The sequence below is a fragment of the Magallana gigas genome, chromosome 7 (assembly GCF_963853765.1).
Source record: "Magallana gigas chromosome 7, xbMagGiga1.1, whole genome shotgun sequence".
NCBI lineage: Eukaryota > Metazoa > Mollusca > Bivalvia > Ostreida > Ostreidae > Magallana > Magallana gigas.
The window spans coordinates 27,385,742-27,403,102 of NC_088859.1; the positions used below are offsets into that span (position 1 = coordinate 27,385,742).

The following is a 17,361-nucleotide window of genomic DNA, read 5'->3' on the forward strand; positions in this document are numbered from 1 at the left end:
ATTCTTTTGATAAGATTAGGGCTGTAAAAACTTTTATTCTGAATCAAAAAAGCCGCTGCTCGTATCCTTTTTGGATTAAATTGTTTCAAAACAAAGCGAACATATAGAAAAAAGCTTTCCATAATTTTCAGTTTAAATTATTAACCATTAATTAACATTATCCACTGTTAAAAGAATTACGTCTTAAACATTTAAAAAAAGAATACTTTTATTACAGTTAAAATCAGTTATTTAAAGAAAATTTAGTTTTATTGAACAATTGTAAACATTGTTAACGGAATTAAAAACATAACATCGATGATAAATGTTGGATGAAAAAGATAGAAAAATGAAATCTTCTTTATTTTCTTTAACTGACTCTAATTCAAATCACAGTATTCTTTTTTTTTTTAAATGTTTAAGACGTAATTATTTCAACATTGACAAGCAAAAAAAAAAAAAAGAACGTAATTCACTAATCGTTATAATGCCTATTTTGTTGTTTGCACCCCCCCCCCCCCCCCCGATGCTACGTTCCTTTATGGCGAACGGACTTGGCCGAACAGGTAGATGGGGCGAACGAACCCGATACCTTTTTGCGCATGCGTTAAGGATCATCAAAATGGCGAAAGTTGACTGCATGTCATCTTTCCAACTAGTAAACACTAGGTACGAAACACCTTACAATACCTTTTGCAGCTAGAGCCGTTGGAAGGTATTTATCCTTATGTTTGCCTGTGTGAAGGGAGGTTTAATCTATTTTTGCCGAAACGATCGATTCGGTAGGGGTACCATCCTGTCATGGGTCCTGCATGAAGTCCACTCGTTGACGTTGAGAGGATGTACCCAATCCTTCGTCGTTTTTAACCCCCCCCCTCTCTCTCTCTCTCTCTCTCTCTCTCTCTCTCTCTCTCTCTCTCTCTCTCTCTCTCTCTCTCTCTCTCCTGCTTTTGACGAAGCTCCCACTGGACACATTGAAACATTGAATGTTGTGATGCTCTAACCGTCAGGATTTGTTATACACAATTTTGGTGTAAATTAGAAAAATAATGTTTGAAAAAACTTAATTTTTAGCTAAAGAAGAAACCCATTTTCACAATAATGAGGCTTATTGTTATTTCTTGCATAAACTCTTGACAAAAGTTGAGCTCATGAGACACATTACACCATCATTAAAAATAAAACGCCCAATGAAATCGCAGCGTGTATTTGTTCTTTACATTGTTAAAGTTTAAAGGCCGAACATTTTACAAACGCCCCCTTTTTTACCTGTACAAACTTCAAAATGATGCCGCTTGTCAATCATGTTTGAACGATAGCACCCATTTCGATGGACGTGATCGTCCGAGCGTGATCTGGCCAGGTCCGCTGATTTCTGTTTGCTAGCAATTAACAACGTTATCTTTGATATCTTCTGTCACGTATAAAAAAGGGGAATTAAAATTGAACTTTTAACATTACCCGTATTGATATTGTTTTATAGAAAATAAAAGTCAGTAATTGAAAATATGCAATTTATATTTGTATGTGACCTACTAAATTCCACGAAGATGCATAAGCAGTTCCAAAACATGTAAAAAAAAAAAAAAAAAAAAAAAAGAAAAAAAAATTTAAACAATCTTATGAGCTACTAAAGCTGTATTTACTGGAAATACACTCAACTAGAACTTTTTGCACGAAAACGTCACTAAATGGAAAACAAACTCCAATAATACTGTCATCGTAAAAAGGCTGAATATAGTGGTTTGAATTCTTATACAATTATATTTATTAAAATTGACTTCCTAAAAATGTCAAGTGCTAAACACAATGTACTGAGTTACATTTTTAGAGCAGAATTAATTTAATGATTTTTTTAAATTGTACTTTACACACGTGTAATTCGGACAATGCGTAACATTTCCATAAAAAATTGCTTCATATCATTAGAACAACAACATATTCAAACTAAGATCAATTCTGACTGATTAATTATTAATATTTATTAGTCCCCTACAGGTTTTCACCGGAGGGGACTATAGCTTTCCTCTGCGTCCGACAGTCCGTCCATCTGTCTGTCCCACTTCAGTTTTCCATACTTTTTTTCTTTATGTGTTTGAGGAATAATTTGAAATTTGCTGAACAGCTTCAAAATGTCAAACTACAGATCAAGATTACACTTTTGTAGCGTCTGGTTGACATATTTTCGAGAATTTTTTAATGTTCGGGTTCGATATTCTGCATAACAGTGCATTGTTTTTACAATTTCCACAAACCGGTAGGGGACGTGTATTGCTTATGCAATACTCTCAGAATGCTTGTTTCCTGTGTATTAATTCGCTTCTTGTGTTTAATGATTAGCAGCGTTCACGACCGCTGGTAGACTGCAAGCCCAGAGGCTTCTACACCTCTAGAAATTAAGCCCCGCCCTCACCTGAGATTTACCACCCGTTAAAAATGTGTGGCCTTTAAGGACAGTCAAATGGTATAAACATTATTATGTTCCCCCACCCATAACTACTATTTAGACTCATCTATAAAAGTTATCTAACAGTTTCTTGTTATTCGACAGAATGATAAGGGTTTTTTTCTGTTTACTTTTTTGATCATCAGTTTAAAATTTGTGATTATACACAGAGAAAACTGTTTTATAAACTACCGGGATTTACTATAATCTCTCAATCTTTGCAGTGTGGAAAACAGTAAACAAACAAAAAAATGGATGTACGTGCTTTAGCATATTGAAAACCATGTCAAGAAAAGATCGAAAAAGAGTTAATCCCATTGAAGAGTCAAGGAAATGGAGTGAAAAGAATATTGATCCACCAGGATTTAATAGAAGTTTATTTGAGAACAAAGGTAAGGAAACATTTTTGAATTGCCCTAAATTAAACTTCTGAATTTTGTTTGGAGACCAATCTAGTTGGTATTATTCCTCTATTGTGAGTTAAATATTTCATGAATCCTATTACTTTTGCGTGCTTCATGGTTATCAACAGGTATTACTCCATATTATCAATAAATTCTGCTATATGGCCCGCTGATAGCTGTACAAATATATATACATTAAATTTAAAACCAAGGAACTTCATTTTCCAAAGAAGTACATGTAATATTGATAGGGCTGGGACGATACTGTACTGAGCCGATTCGGTACATATCACGATACATGAGATGCGATACGATACATATCACGATACATTGCAATTAAATGAAAACATGAATAAAAGTTTAAAATTTATTCAACCTGCCGATGAATTACCGCATGTCCAAAGTTATTTTGTTATATTAATAATGAGCGTTGCACAATTTACAAATTACTTTATTCTCGTGTACACTAGTGTTTCATAAACAAGTACTCCAAAAGTTTTCCACACTCCATATTTAGCTTCCTAACAGTTTTGACAACTTTACGAGGTTTTCCGCCATCTTTGTACTTTCATATTATGCGCGCGGACTAAAAATAGCCGATAAATGCAGCTCGGATATTTTTGAAAAATAAAAAAAAGTTCGGTAAGGTATCGTTGTATTAATGGTAAATGTATCGATCCAAATATCGTCAAAATAAATACCGCGATGCACCGGTGCATCGGTGGATCGTCCCATCCCTAAATATTGAATAAAAAATTCAGTTGACTAGTGACTACTGTGGATTCATCATTGTTGAAGAACATTTTCGGTATTAAAATTTTCACAGAAGATGTTCCTAAATTAGTTTAAATAGTCCAAAACCATGTGGAACTTTTTGTGTGCAATAAATATACAAGTTTTGCATGGGTGGAACTGTAGCTCTACGGTCTGTCAACCTGAATTTCACGTGGAGCTATACTGTTCTGCAAAAATACAAACATTTTCTTTTGTACAAATTCTTTGACATATGATATCAGTGCAATTCATCTAATAGTATAAACATGTACATTTAAGAAATAAACAACGTTATTTAGTGAACATGGCGTTATGAATAGCAATTGCTCTGTTGGCATATTCCATGATGCGCGCTAGCGCTTCATGGAAAATATGCCAGCAGAGCAGTTGCTATTCATAACGCCATGTTCACTAAATAATCATTGTTTATTACTTATATTTGCATTTTACCACTAGCAAATACCCTGTATTAGCCTAGACCTTGACTTTTAGCTATTACGTCAAAAGTAAACATTCAGACTGTAATGTATCTTTTTAATTCACATAGATTTGTTAACAGAATCAATGATATGTTATAACAGTAATTCCTTTAAAATGTTATCAAAAACATGTTTTAATATTACATGTAAATACGTCAATTTTAATGGAGTTGGAGAAAAACACATGATGTATCGTATAGTGGTTTAAATCTATAACGTCATGGAAAAGTATATATAACGTTACACCTTTATGACGTCATAGTATACTGACAGAGCAATTGCGAATATAGAGAAATAATTGTAGCTCCTCCGTATGGGCTTACAGTGGGAAAGAACAATTGAAATGCAAATACACGTATATGACAATAACATATAAATTGAAATCAACAATTTCTTTATAATTTCCATGTAGCTTCCTGTACGCTTATATTATGTATTATAGGCAGAGGAGTCAGAACAACTGTCCGCAGAAATGCAGGCGACTTTTTGTTAGTGTATACAGGAAAGGTTATAACAACGAAGGAAGGTGAGAACTTGGAAGAAGGGTTCTCATCTGGCTACAGATTTTGTTTACAGAGATTTGTGGTAAGTGTCTAGATTCTCATGAAATACTTTTTTGTTTTCTTATACCTAAATATATATATGGATATTGGTTTAATGCCAGGCCATGGCTTAATCAAGTATAGCTAAACATATTTGGCTGGTTTTATGGTGGTAGTCAAGGGTTCCAGCAGTTGGAAAATTCAACATTCAAAGATTTTAGAAAAGTGAACACCTTTATTTGTATGGACTAAATAATGTTGTCACAGAGATAGCTGTCATTTCATAATTTAAAACATATTTTTCCATCACTGAATCTCGCAAAGACAAATGAATCTATTTACAACTTTTTTTACATCATCCCAGAGGGAAGTCAAATTACATACTTTATTCCTGTGCACTGTTTGAATCTTAAATAAAAATCCCCTCTCTGTTATACTACTCTGGCTCCAATTGATGACTATCTCAGATCATTAGCTTCAATTAATCTATATATTGATAAACTAGTTCCATTTCTACATCACTCTAACTCTATAAAAATCTTAAAGGGCCTAAAGAAAAAATAGGTTTGTTTCCGCTTTCCCAACCGACCCTGAAAAATACTGCTATCTCAAAACTTTTTTTTTGCCATTTTTCAGTGAGGGTGTTAAATTTTCATTTTTTTTTTTCAGATCATCAATTTTTTAAAAATTTAGTCAGAGAAACGTTTGGACAAGTCTGTTTATTACATCAACATTGAAAAAACGCTTGAAATTAAAAATGGCAGGACATTCTGCAAACAATAGCACCCATGCAAGGCTCCAATTATCAAAAGCTAACTCATAAAACTTGACCACTCTAGACGTTAATTTGCTTCATTCTTAATTACCCTAACAAGTACAGCTTGAATTGTCTGAATAACGCATTCTAAAATCACTATAATAATTACAACTAATACACTAAAATTTACTCCTCATCATGCACATACATGAAGAAACATCACAACTACTAGTATACAACAGTCTGCATAATATTATAATAATGAGAGTGTTGTGTTGTGCAATACTATGCTTATATATAATAACCAGGAATTATTTGCATGCACTTGCTTCTTGTTTGTGTGACAGAGAAAGAAAAAATATAAAAACATTGTCATCTATCTGAAATGCATGTTAGGCCTTACAGTACTTATTAATAAGTATACTGTAAGGCCTAACATGCATTTCTGATAGATGTATATATTTTTAAATTTTTAACATGTCTTAAAAAAGATTAATCTAAAATAGTTTACACAAGCCTATATTATTTTTATTTCTTTGATTTAAACAATTTAAAAGGCTCTATCCAACTTTTTACTAAAGAAAATGAGTTCTTGTAGTATTATAAACATATATTTTGGTATGAATCTTTTATTAATGGAAGCAATTAATTTAACTCGATCATTTATAGTGTTGATGCATCAGAAGAAGATGGTAGATTGGGAAGGCTTGTGAACCATGGGAGCAAGAAAGAGATCAACTGCAAAATGAAATTAATAGGGGAAGTGCTATGTCTTTTTGGAACCAGGTATTTACAAAATAATTTTGCCTGTTTACCGTGTACTATAGGCTTACTGGTACTGATTTAATTATCATGATTAGGCCAGCATTTTTTTTATTTTTAAGTTTATGAACCCAAAAGTTTTAAGTCCCATAGGAAGAGAAAATGAAAACAAAAAAATATTTTTTCAATACATTATCAACATTATTTTGTCATGTACATTATATAAGTTTCACTGAAAAGATTTCTTATAACTGTGGTATTTCTCAACTTGGTAAACATATTGAGTAAACATATATGGAAACAGGCTCTGTATATTGTTGAAGCACAAATTTTTGTGGGGTTGAAATTTCATTGTTTTATAGCAAAATAATGTTTTATTAAGATTTAATTTCGTCATTTTAAGAATATCTTAAATGTTAACTATCTGGTTTAAAATTCTCATCTCCCCCTTGGCAGATTTAGTGTAATTCATATAATGCCATATAGCGGTTCTTCTGAGTTATTTATTGTTCTTGAAAAAACACAGTTGTGTTTATAATGGCAACAGCAATACAGCATCACTTTAAAGTATGTCACAACAAATACCGAAAATAAATTTCTCTTCAGCTCATTCTGTAGGTGCAGGAAGTAACAGATAACTTGAGATACATGGTAAAAACTGCCAAATATATATATCTTCCTCAAACTAATTTTTCTGGATTCGTGCAATAAAAGCAAGTATCACTTTGCGCCGCCGTTACTGTGAATAAGCTGAATAAAATGAACAATTTGATTGGATGCCCTGAAAAGTCATTATTAATAAGCAAGTTATGTTGAAGTTGGCTAAATCTGCCCAGGGGGAGATGAGAATAATGAATCCGACATTTGGCTAGCGAAGATGCCATGTCTTCCATGTTATGGTATTTTGATATCATTTCAAACTGGTCCAATGTGGTAACAATTAAAATGTTAACAATATATCAACTCAATTTTTTTATCGGTAAATTATAGTACGTGTAGTAACATTGATGTCCATTCTAAAGGGGCATTATGTTGCATGAAATTTGATTGTATTATTTGACAAACAGTAACCAATCATAATGAATGTCTTATACAGAAATATGTTCACTAATTTTGAATTGAATTAAATCGAAATTGATCTAGAATGAACCGAATATCAAAATTAATTTTGTCGTGAATTGTAATGCATTTGTATCATGATATTTCACCCCTATTGACCTTATACATGTTATACCCTGTCAACAAGTGTATAATGAAATGTACTTGTTTAAATAAATTAAAGTAATTGGTTACATAACTTTAGTTGACTATCAAATTTTACTATTATTCACAACAGAGATATACATGAGGGAGAAGAGCTATTATATGACTATGGACTCAAGTCTTATCCATGGAATTCTAAGGTACAGTGAAAATTTGCTTTTAAAAGTTGGATTTTGATAACTTATATGTAAATCCTCCATCACAAGGAAGCTGGTGGCCGGCATATGCTTTAAAAATAAATAGTCAGATTTTGTATTATTCATTGAATGCAAATCAATTTATTTAGGAGAAAACAAAACCTAGTAAGTCTAGCTTAAGTTGTAATATTACAGTGGTCTTTATTACTGACAACATTCCTTTTTAGCTCACCGAGACGAAGTCAAGGGGAGCTTATGCTATACCCCCGGCGTCCGGACCTGGTTAAAGTTTTTGTTGCAAGTCCTGTATCTAAGCTATTACTTGTCCTATCTTCACCAAACTTGCATGGATGATGCATATTGACCTACTTATGGACCCGAAAGACTCGGATGCTGAATCTGGGTCCTAAATTACAGATGCTGAAGGAGGTTAAGGTTTTTGGAGCACGTTAAAGTTTTTGTTGCAGGTGCCCTTTGATAGCAATATATAAGTTACTCCTGGTCCTAACTTCACCAAATTTGCATGGATGGTGTGTCTTATAATACTGATGCACCAGACAGGCTTGAGTGCTGAATCTGAGCTATAGGTTTCGGATGCTGGAGAAGTTAAGGTTTTAAGAGCTGGTTAAAGTTTTTGTTGCAGGTGCCCTCTGAAGATAATTTCTTAGTTACTACTAGGGCTGGGACGATACTGTACTGAGCCGATTCGGTACATATCACGATACATGAGATGCGATACGATACATATCACGATACATTGCAATTAAATGAAAAAATGAATAAAAGTTTAAAATTTATTCAACCTGCCGATGTATTACCGCATGTCCAAAGTTATTTTGTTATATTCATAATGAGCGTTGCACAATTTACAAATTACTTTAGTCTCGTGTACACTAGTTTTTCATAAACAAGTACTCCAAAAGTTCTCCACACTCCATATTTAGCTTCCTAACAGATTTGACAACTTTACGATGTTTTCCGCCATCTTTGTACTTTCATATTAGGCGCGCGGACTAAAAATAGCCGATATATGAAGCTCGGATATTTTTGAAAAATAAAAAAAGTTCGGTAAGGTATCGTTGTATTAGTGGTAAATGTATCGATCCAAATATCGTCAAAATAAATACCGCGATGAACCGGTGCATCGGTGGATCGTCCCATCCCTAGTTACTACTGGTCCTTACTTCACCAAACTTGTATGGTTGGTGCGTCTTATGATACTGATGCACCTGACAGGCTTGAAAGCTGAATCTGAGCCATAGGTTTCGGATGCTTGAGGAGGTTAAGGTTTTTGGAGCTGGTTAAAGTTTTTTGAGCAGGTGCCCTCTAATGTTATGTCTTAGCTACGCCTAGTCATAACTTCATCAAACTTGTGTGGATGGTGCGTCTTATTATACTGATGCACCTGAATGGCTTGAATGCTGAGTCTGAGCCATAGGTTTCGGATGCTGGAGGAGGTTAGGTTTTAAAAGCTGGTTAAAGTTCTTGAAACAGGTGCCCTCTGATGATGATATCTTAGTTATTACTTGTCCTAACTTCACAAGACTTCCATGGATGGTGCGTTTTATGATACTGATGCACCTGACAGGCTTGAATGCTGAGTCTGAGCCATAGTTTCGGATGCTGGATAATGTTAAGTTTTTTTTAACAGGTCACATGTTACATAGATAATAGTACTATTTCAAACTTATATAGTTGATTAAACTGTAATATGAAAGAATCGCAGAGGAAGCTTCAGATGCAGAGCTTGATCTCCATTATCAAGGATGCTAAAAAATATATCTTAGTTATTACAGGTCCTAACTTCACCAAAGTCTTATAATACAGATGCACATGATAGGCATGGATGCTGAATCTGAGCCTTAGGTTGCGGATGCTGGAGGAGGTTATTAATAAGGTTTTAATTGCTGGTGCCCTCTGATAATGATATCTTAGTTATTACTGGTCCTAACTTAACCAAACTTGCATGGGTGACGCGTCTTATGATACTGATGCACCTGACAGGTTTGAATGCTGAATCTGAGCCATAGGTTACGGATGCTGGATGAGGTGTAGTTTTTGGAACAGGTCACATGTGTAATAGATGATAGCTTGCATAGTTGATTTTACTATATTATAAATGAAACGCAGAGGTTGCTTCAGATGCAGAGCCTGATCTCCATTATCAACAATGTTAAAGAAATCTCCTACCTCAATTAAACCTGCTTGATAGAAAGATGAGGTTGTTATTAAATGATATAACATGATTCCAATGATTAAGTATTGTATGATATGAAACACTATTGTTTAATATGATACAAAATATTATATGTTATATTGTAAAAAGTTATATGATACAATATAATATTGTATCAATTTTTTTGATATTTTATGATATGATATTGTATCATGATATTGTTCTGTATAGTATTGTATATTATGATACATTCTACTACAGTTATTGCCGAGATCAAAGAGATGCCGCGGACATTATTCTTCAATATACCACGAACGTCATCAGTAAATTATCAGATCAGAAATACCTATTTGTCTCGCACTGATCATGGAAGTACAACTTCAAACCGTAAAAGTTTTAAAACCATGTCAATTTCACGTGTTAGTTCCAGTCAAAACAATGTGTATTGCCTCAAATCTTTATTTTTAAGAGATCAATGCGGCTGTTCCTAGGACCTCCCAGGCACATTTTCACTGCGTGTTTTTACATAAAATATATAACGTGTAGTAGTAATAATCATATTAAATTGCCCTTAAAATATTAGGAATGTGATTCAAAGATTTTTAATAAATAAGTGAAGAGTATTAAAATCCTAAGAAAAAAGTCTGTCGTCTGCATGTGATTCCTTTGATCGATACACATGTAAACATTACTAACAAAACCGTTGGGGTTACACAGAACAGCCGTCAAAATGACCTAGATCGTCTCTCTATAGGAGAAACGATCTGTAGAAATACTGGGCTGTTAGTAGAATAGAAATAAAGTTCTTGTTTTCGTGAATGTTGCAGGATAACCTCCTCGGTCTCGAAATGTTGTTTGAAATATAAAAGCCTCGGCTAGCGCCTCGGCTTTTATATTTCAAAACAACATTTCTCGACCTCGGAGATTATTCTGCAACATTCACGAAAACTCGTACTTTATTTCATAATCCATGAATATCCAAGATCATAAAGTATGATTTTCATATAATATGATAAAGGTGGTCTCATAAAGGTGATGTCTCATAAGGGTGATGCCTCGTCTCGGTGAGCTTTGTAATCCGTGATTACCTATGTTTTTATACTCTAGGAACATCTGCATTTTTTGCAGAATTATTGGTTTTTTCGTATTGTTTTACTTTTAAATTTATTTACTAACCAGTGCGATGCCCCTAATTCAAACGAGAGGGGGATATACTGTTTTATCCATCTGGGTCTGTTTGTTCATCTGTCTGTATGTTGGTAACAAATTTCTGTCACATTCTTCTTAAATTGGCAACTATTATTTATACAGTTGCTTGAGATTTTAACACACTCATTGTATAGGCATATGACATATGGTGGGAGTCGTTTTTGTACAAATAAGATGTCACTTTCCTATGAAATGACAAATGTATTCTTAGACTTGAATTTAAAATAAATTTTCATTACAGTTTTCTCAGAAATTGCTCATCGCAGATGCGAGAGATTTTAACACATGTACTCTTTGTTTAGTGGTAGGCATTCCATTTAATGGGATTCATTTTTGAGCACATCTAATGTCCACTTTCTGTTACATTATGACTGTGTTTATTTTGTATATTCACATCAGGGTGGGGTATAACTAGTGAGTATTGACTCACAGATTTCTTGTTGTTTTAGACAAACCATCTGCCCCTAAGGGACCATTCAGTGTGTCCAATCTCACTGCTTCATCTGCTGACTTGAATGGAAGCCAACAACAAAAGATAACGGTTCTCCAGTCACAGGCTATGTTATTGAGTCCAGACCTAGCACCAGAGCAAGATGGAGCAAAGTGGCCAAGATGGATGACAACACCACCAAATACTCTCCCAAAGACCTCATTGACTACCTGTTCAGGGTGTCTGCTGTTAATGAGGAGGGACAAGTCTCACCACTAGAGACCAAAGAACCTGTGAGACTTAAGAGGAAGATAGGTAAGAGCCTACATATGTTGAAATGTATGCTTAAGTGTGTAAGATAATGTATGATTACTGGTTAAATATCTTTTTTTCTCTTTAGATGTTCTATCTTCAAGTCAAAGTCAAAGTGTCTAAACTTGGTCCCGATTTTGTGACACTGGATTGGAAATCACTGTCTTCAGATGGAGGCTCCAAGGTGACAGGGTATGTGGTGAAGCAGAAGAGAGGCTCTGATGGTGACTGGGAGGAGGTGGCCACTCTTAAGGCCATTGAGACGTCTTACAAGGTCCCCAAACTTGATGAAGACCAAGAGTATTTCTTTTCTTTAACTGCCCTGAACCAGAACGGACAAGGAGAAACCTGTGAACTGGACACTTCTGTTGTTCCAAAGAGACCTCCAGGTAAACTTGAGCTAAAACTCATTGTTTAAGCACTTCATACACTGTATTTACAAAGCTTGGTGTATGAATAAGGCTAACCAAATGTTTGTATTTACACTATCTTTGATTAGGTCTGCCATCAAAAGCACTGGGTTTATTTTGTCTGTAACAATGCCATTTCATGAAAACGTTTTCAATACACATCATGTATTTTGAGTATTTTGATTTTTTTCTGTTGTTGAGATTTCTTTTCAAATGCATATAAAAAGTGTATTTTATGTGCATTTTCAGAAAAAGCATCGCCACCAGTTGGTCCAGTCATACTCTCAGGCATTCAGAAAACCTCTTTGGTGTTAGCCTGGAAACCCAGCAAGAATGATGGCAGATCTCCTCTAACAGTTTACTATATTGAAATGAGGGACCCTAATAATGGATCCTGGTCTGCAGTCACCAAAGTGACCCCAGACATCACCAGCTACTGTTTCTTATGATTTTGTTTTAAGATTGTCTAGAAATGGTGTTTGGAACTGGAGATAAAGAAGATCCCCCAAGCAAAGAACTTAAAAAGCAAAGAGGTATTTGTCTGAATTAAAACTGAAAGTAAACAAAAATCTAAAGTATAAGCTTCTGCCATACAAAATAGCCATGCAGAGAGTAATGCATGTTTATGTATTTTTGAAGCTGGATTTTATGTCAATATGTTATTTGATTAAGGCAGTTGAACTTGTTGTGTTACTTCCAGGTTAAAAAAGAATAAGTGGAGAAAGAAAACCTAATGGACAGCAGCTGAGAAAGCAGCAGTTAAGAGGCAGTTTTTAAATCTAAGGACCCTGCCAAAAAAACATGACTGTGACCTGGCTCTTCAAAAAGAAGAGAGTTTGAAAAATTGAACCTGGAAACAAGTCAAAGACTTTGTTAGAAATACAAACTTGAAGCTACTTAAACAGTAGGATTCAAAAATGAAATGTATGAAGTGTTTAGTGTAAATTGACTTGTTTCTATAATGAAAAGAAATTTTATTATATTCAGAACTAGAGACAGATCAGAAATGTAGTATATGTGCATTGATTTACTTGTTAGTTTTCTAGAGAGAGAGACAGAGGAGCTTTTGCTTTTGCTTTAAAAGTAATTTTTAGTATCTTTATAATGATTTTGAATATTCATTGTAATAGTGGTTGTCTTATGAAGAAATTTTTATGACAAGTAAAATAAAGCTGTAAGCTCCTGTTAGCCTTCATGATACACATAAACCTGATAAAAGCCTTTTTATAGTGACAGACTTGGTGTCTCATGTTTATCATGTTGGACTGCCTAGTGACATGAATGCTAAAAAATTGATGAAAATAATGTCAGATCTTAGCTGTTATATACATGTATTTAATGATCTTTCCATATGAAATATTTACTACATATATGTACAATATCCTTAAGGATTTAACCATTTCATGCTCTGTTTTGCATGTACATGAAGTTAAAATGAAGGTGAATTTGGAATGATAAAGATCTACAGCAAGAGCGTAGTTGGCTAAGCTATTGTTAATTACGGTAAATGAATTCAGTCAATGTTATCTATTTTATATTAAGAATGAATTTGCTATGCTTAGTGTTCAATTAGCTCTTGTTGATAAAAGAAATTTAATTAAAGATGTATTTTGCCATTTAGTGTGATTTTCGTTTTGATTTCTTTTTAGGTCATTCTTTTTAAAACTAGTAAAGAAATGCATTTATTTATAAGAAATGCATTTATTTATAATAATTTTTAGGTCTAATAAAGTTTTGGGGATATAGACATCACCTTGTCTGTCCGTCTGTCTGTGCAATCATTTAGGTCCATATCTTTCTAATGGAGGAACATTACAATTCCCCACTTCACACAAAGGTTGCTTACAACCTGAGGGTGTGTTGTGATCTTGACCTAAGGTCATTTGTGCAAGTACAAGATCACTGGAAAGAAAATTGTATAATTTGTGTCTGGTCTTTATCTTTCTTATGGAAAAACAAGGGAAGTCCCTATTCCATAAAAAGATTGCATATGACCTGAGGGTGTGTCATGATCTTGACCCAAGGTCGTTTGTGCAAGTTGAAGGTCACTCCAAAAAATTGCATAATTCATGTCTAGGCCATATATTTTGTAATGGATAATGATTAGAAGCTGAAACTTGACACATGGATTGCCTGTGACCTGAAAATATGTCATGACCTTGAGCTTTTGTCATTTGTGGTTCAAGGTTAGTGGAAGGAAAATGGTGTATCCATTAATTAAAACTTTTTGATCAAGACGAGTAAATTCATCATTAATACATTAGGCTTTTAATACCCCGCAACTTTGGTAAATCATATTTACCGAGTTCCTTCCCATATTGAAACTGCCGTTACTATTCCATAACATTATATGATTGCCTAAAATGTCCTGCTTTTGTTACTATACCTCAGAGGTGCGTTTTACTACAGAACTAGCGACTAAGTCGTAAATCTGTTAAGTCTCACAAAATGAATCTCAACAAATGGAATTGTTACGTTAACACTCCTGTCAAACAGTTTCAATATTTTAGGTACAGTGTATTTTTTTCTGGCATTAACTTAAAATTCTAAATAAATTTTGCATTATGTGCATTTTTAATTTTGGTCATATTTTTTAAGTTCTTTTGTTAAGCGCGGCTTTTTATATTTCTGTGTAGAACAGCAAAAAAAAAATTCCTAGCGGGGGTTATCATTTGTGAGCTTACTCAAAGTATCGCTAATTTAACATGAAACTGTCATGCGATCAACTATTATATCAATGCGTAAATTACAAGAAATTTAGAGATTACGTAATAAAATTTGTATTGTTTATAGGCAGATGACGACCTATTACAGACTCTAGTCTCGTAAGTTTTGCCCCACGTTTTAATCTAAGTTAAAGGAAATCTTTTATGAAAATATATATATTTACATACATGTACATGTATTATGAAAAAAAGTACTTGGGTTTACAAGATAGTGCAGATGCCCATTGGTTTAATCACAAAATGCAATTTTTAAATTTCTATTTAGATTAACTTCTATAAATTCAATTGCAAACCTCTAGGCTCTTCAGTGGATTAAAAATTGTAACAGTATTAAATATAATAACCACATTTTAATGTGCATGGTCACAGCTCGGCTGGGTAAAGAACAAATAACAATTTTTTAGGCAAAATTCTTTTTGCCTGTGTGTGTATGTGCAATGAAGTCCTCATTTGTCCGCGTGTGTATCAAATTGGCCTTATTTGACTGTGAGTATATTAAAGTCCCCATTTGACAATTTGTGTATCAATTTGAGTTCCACCCATGACTCCATGAGTGATCATAAAGTTACGCATGTTTATGTCAAACGAATTGAATCGACGCTGTCGATCAAACCGGTACTTAAAATGCATGTACATGTTGTACATGTACTTTTCCAGCACACAATAGAAAAACTATTCCGGAAAAATAAGTAAACTATAGGACCAAAAGATAAGCCATGGTTTGATTCAGCTTTGCGTAATGAAATTACATGTACAATAAGAAAAATCTTCTAAACGTCAACAACCCCCCCCCCCCCCCGTAATTTGCAAAAGAAATTAAAGATTTTCTACACATTGAGGTTTTTAAATTCTTACTTCCATGCAGTGTAATAACACATTGCCTTGATTAGTATAGCAGGGGTATGTTGTTTACATCGATTTCTCATTGCTCATTTTGAGAGCTTGTTTTCTACATGTATATGAGCGCATTTATTTTAATGTTTCAAGTTTTCGTAAATATGGTTAATGAAAACAGTTACATTAATTATTCACATCCATGGAATAAATTGAAACAGCCGTGCGTTCATTTGTTTTTTATTTAAAAAGTGCAAAATCTTGTGTGCGTGTCTCTATTAGGTGCCTTGTTTACGAATTTCAACCCGTCTTGCCCTCATGAATAACATTCACGTGCACGTGATTCAACTCTAATCACATTCACGCTTTTAGCATACCTATTCCACATCGTGATCGAAAATCAAATCACGTCATGTCTCGTCAAAATCCTTTTTGTGGGTGCAGTTTGATGCATTGGACAAGGAGGACCCTATCAAATATTGGTACTGCCAGTTCAAGTCTGGAGCACGCTTAGTGAGCAGCTGTGCGCATGTTGCATAAGTACGCATGCTGCATCAGTACTGTGGTACACAGAAATTCAGAGACATGCAATGTACTTCAGAGTCAAATTATGCCCGTTAGTTTTCTGGACTGTACCTACACTGATTTTTTTAGAAGTGATAATACTGATATTCAATTACAATTTTTTAAAACGATTTATTCCCTATACAAAGAGCGTAGTTCAATTTAGCCGCATATTTGTCGGAACACTCAGATTTTTCAAAATTATATGCTTAATAAAATAAATTCTAGAAATTCACGGAAATATAATAAGATCTAATTATCTCTTAAGAAAAAAGGGTTCTGTAAATTATGGAAAATATTGTATCCATTGTCAGGCGTTCTGTTTACATATTCGATTTGCATTTTAAGCGTACATTTTAATCCAACGAATTATTTGCCGTTAAATAATTTCAAAGACATCTCGTAAGTCAAGCAGTAAAAACAAAATCTAAATTTCTATTATACTCTGTCGGTCTCAAGCTTAAAAAAGGTGAGGTGGGTTTTAGATTGCTTTCTTTGGTATCACTTAAAGAAATGATACATGTATACACCTCGAACACACGCTAATATACTCATGCATACTATTCGCACGCATGAATGACGCCCCGCCTCTTTATTCAAATAAAATAATGACCTACATAGCCGTAACGGCTAAGTTTGCACTGAAGTATACAATTTTTGTGATCGGCTTCGGTCGATCACAGTGCATCCGGCAAACTTAACTATCTGCGCATACATAACGTCTCGCGCTACTTTATTAACTATGCTATGTCAGCATCGTATTAATCCTTATTCGATACTTTTATAACTAAGGAACATTATTTTGATGCATTTATCTTGACATTTAAACATTTATCAATTTGCACAAAACATTTATCAAGTTATACACAATGATTCAGAATTTCACTAAATGTTTATATTTCTTTCCATGCGTAAGCCGAAGCACGACCTTGCTATTTCGGACCCCCCCCCCCCCCCCCAAAAAAAAAAAAATATTGGCGTTTAAAAAAGGGAAAAGGTCGCAGTGTTTAGAGGATTCATTCTTTGCAAAGAAATTCGTGTATGAAAAAACATTGTAAGAAAACTATGATTTTTGTTATGTTATTATACAGCATAACATTTAAGCCGCATTATGTTCTTTAATAATTCTTTTATAAGACACTAAGTTCAAAATAAGA

The 17,361-nt window shown here is 33.9% G+C and overlaps 1 protein-coding gene across 13 annotated transcripts in view; it reads left to right on the forward strand.

Annotated features, from left to right (window-relative positions):
* LOC105348472 (immunoglobulin superfamily member 22-like) overlaps nt 1–13,701 on the forward strand; it is a 44,795-nt gene extending 31,094 nt beyond the window's left edge. For 3 of the 13 annotated variants that reach the window (XR_010707512.1, XR_010707509.1, XR_010707510.1), the window contains exons 2-9: nt 2,650–2,817; nt 4,525–4,667; nt 6,051–6,167; nt 7,480–7,546; nt 11,378–11,673; nt 11,759–12,059; nt 12,330–12,613; nt 12,781–13,701. Coding sequence is in view for 1 of the 13 variants with exons in the window: in XM_066065707.1 (XP_065921779.1) it covers nt 11,759–12,059; nt 12,330–12,529 (501 nt within the window). In the remaining 12 variants the exon portion in view is untranslated. Of the gene's footprint in view, nt 1–519; nt 695–2,319; nt 2,444–2,649; nt 2,818–4,524; nt 4,668–6,050; nt 6,168–7,479; nt 7,547–8,712; nt 11,233–11,377; nt 11,674–11,758; nt 12,060–12,329; nt 12,619–12,780 lie in introns of those variants that run through there. The other 10 variants (XR_010707507.1, XR_010707508.1, XR_010707513.1 and 7 more) reach the window with 10 other exon arrangements.
* Nucleotides 13,702–17,361: the final 3,660 nt, after the last annotated feature.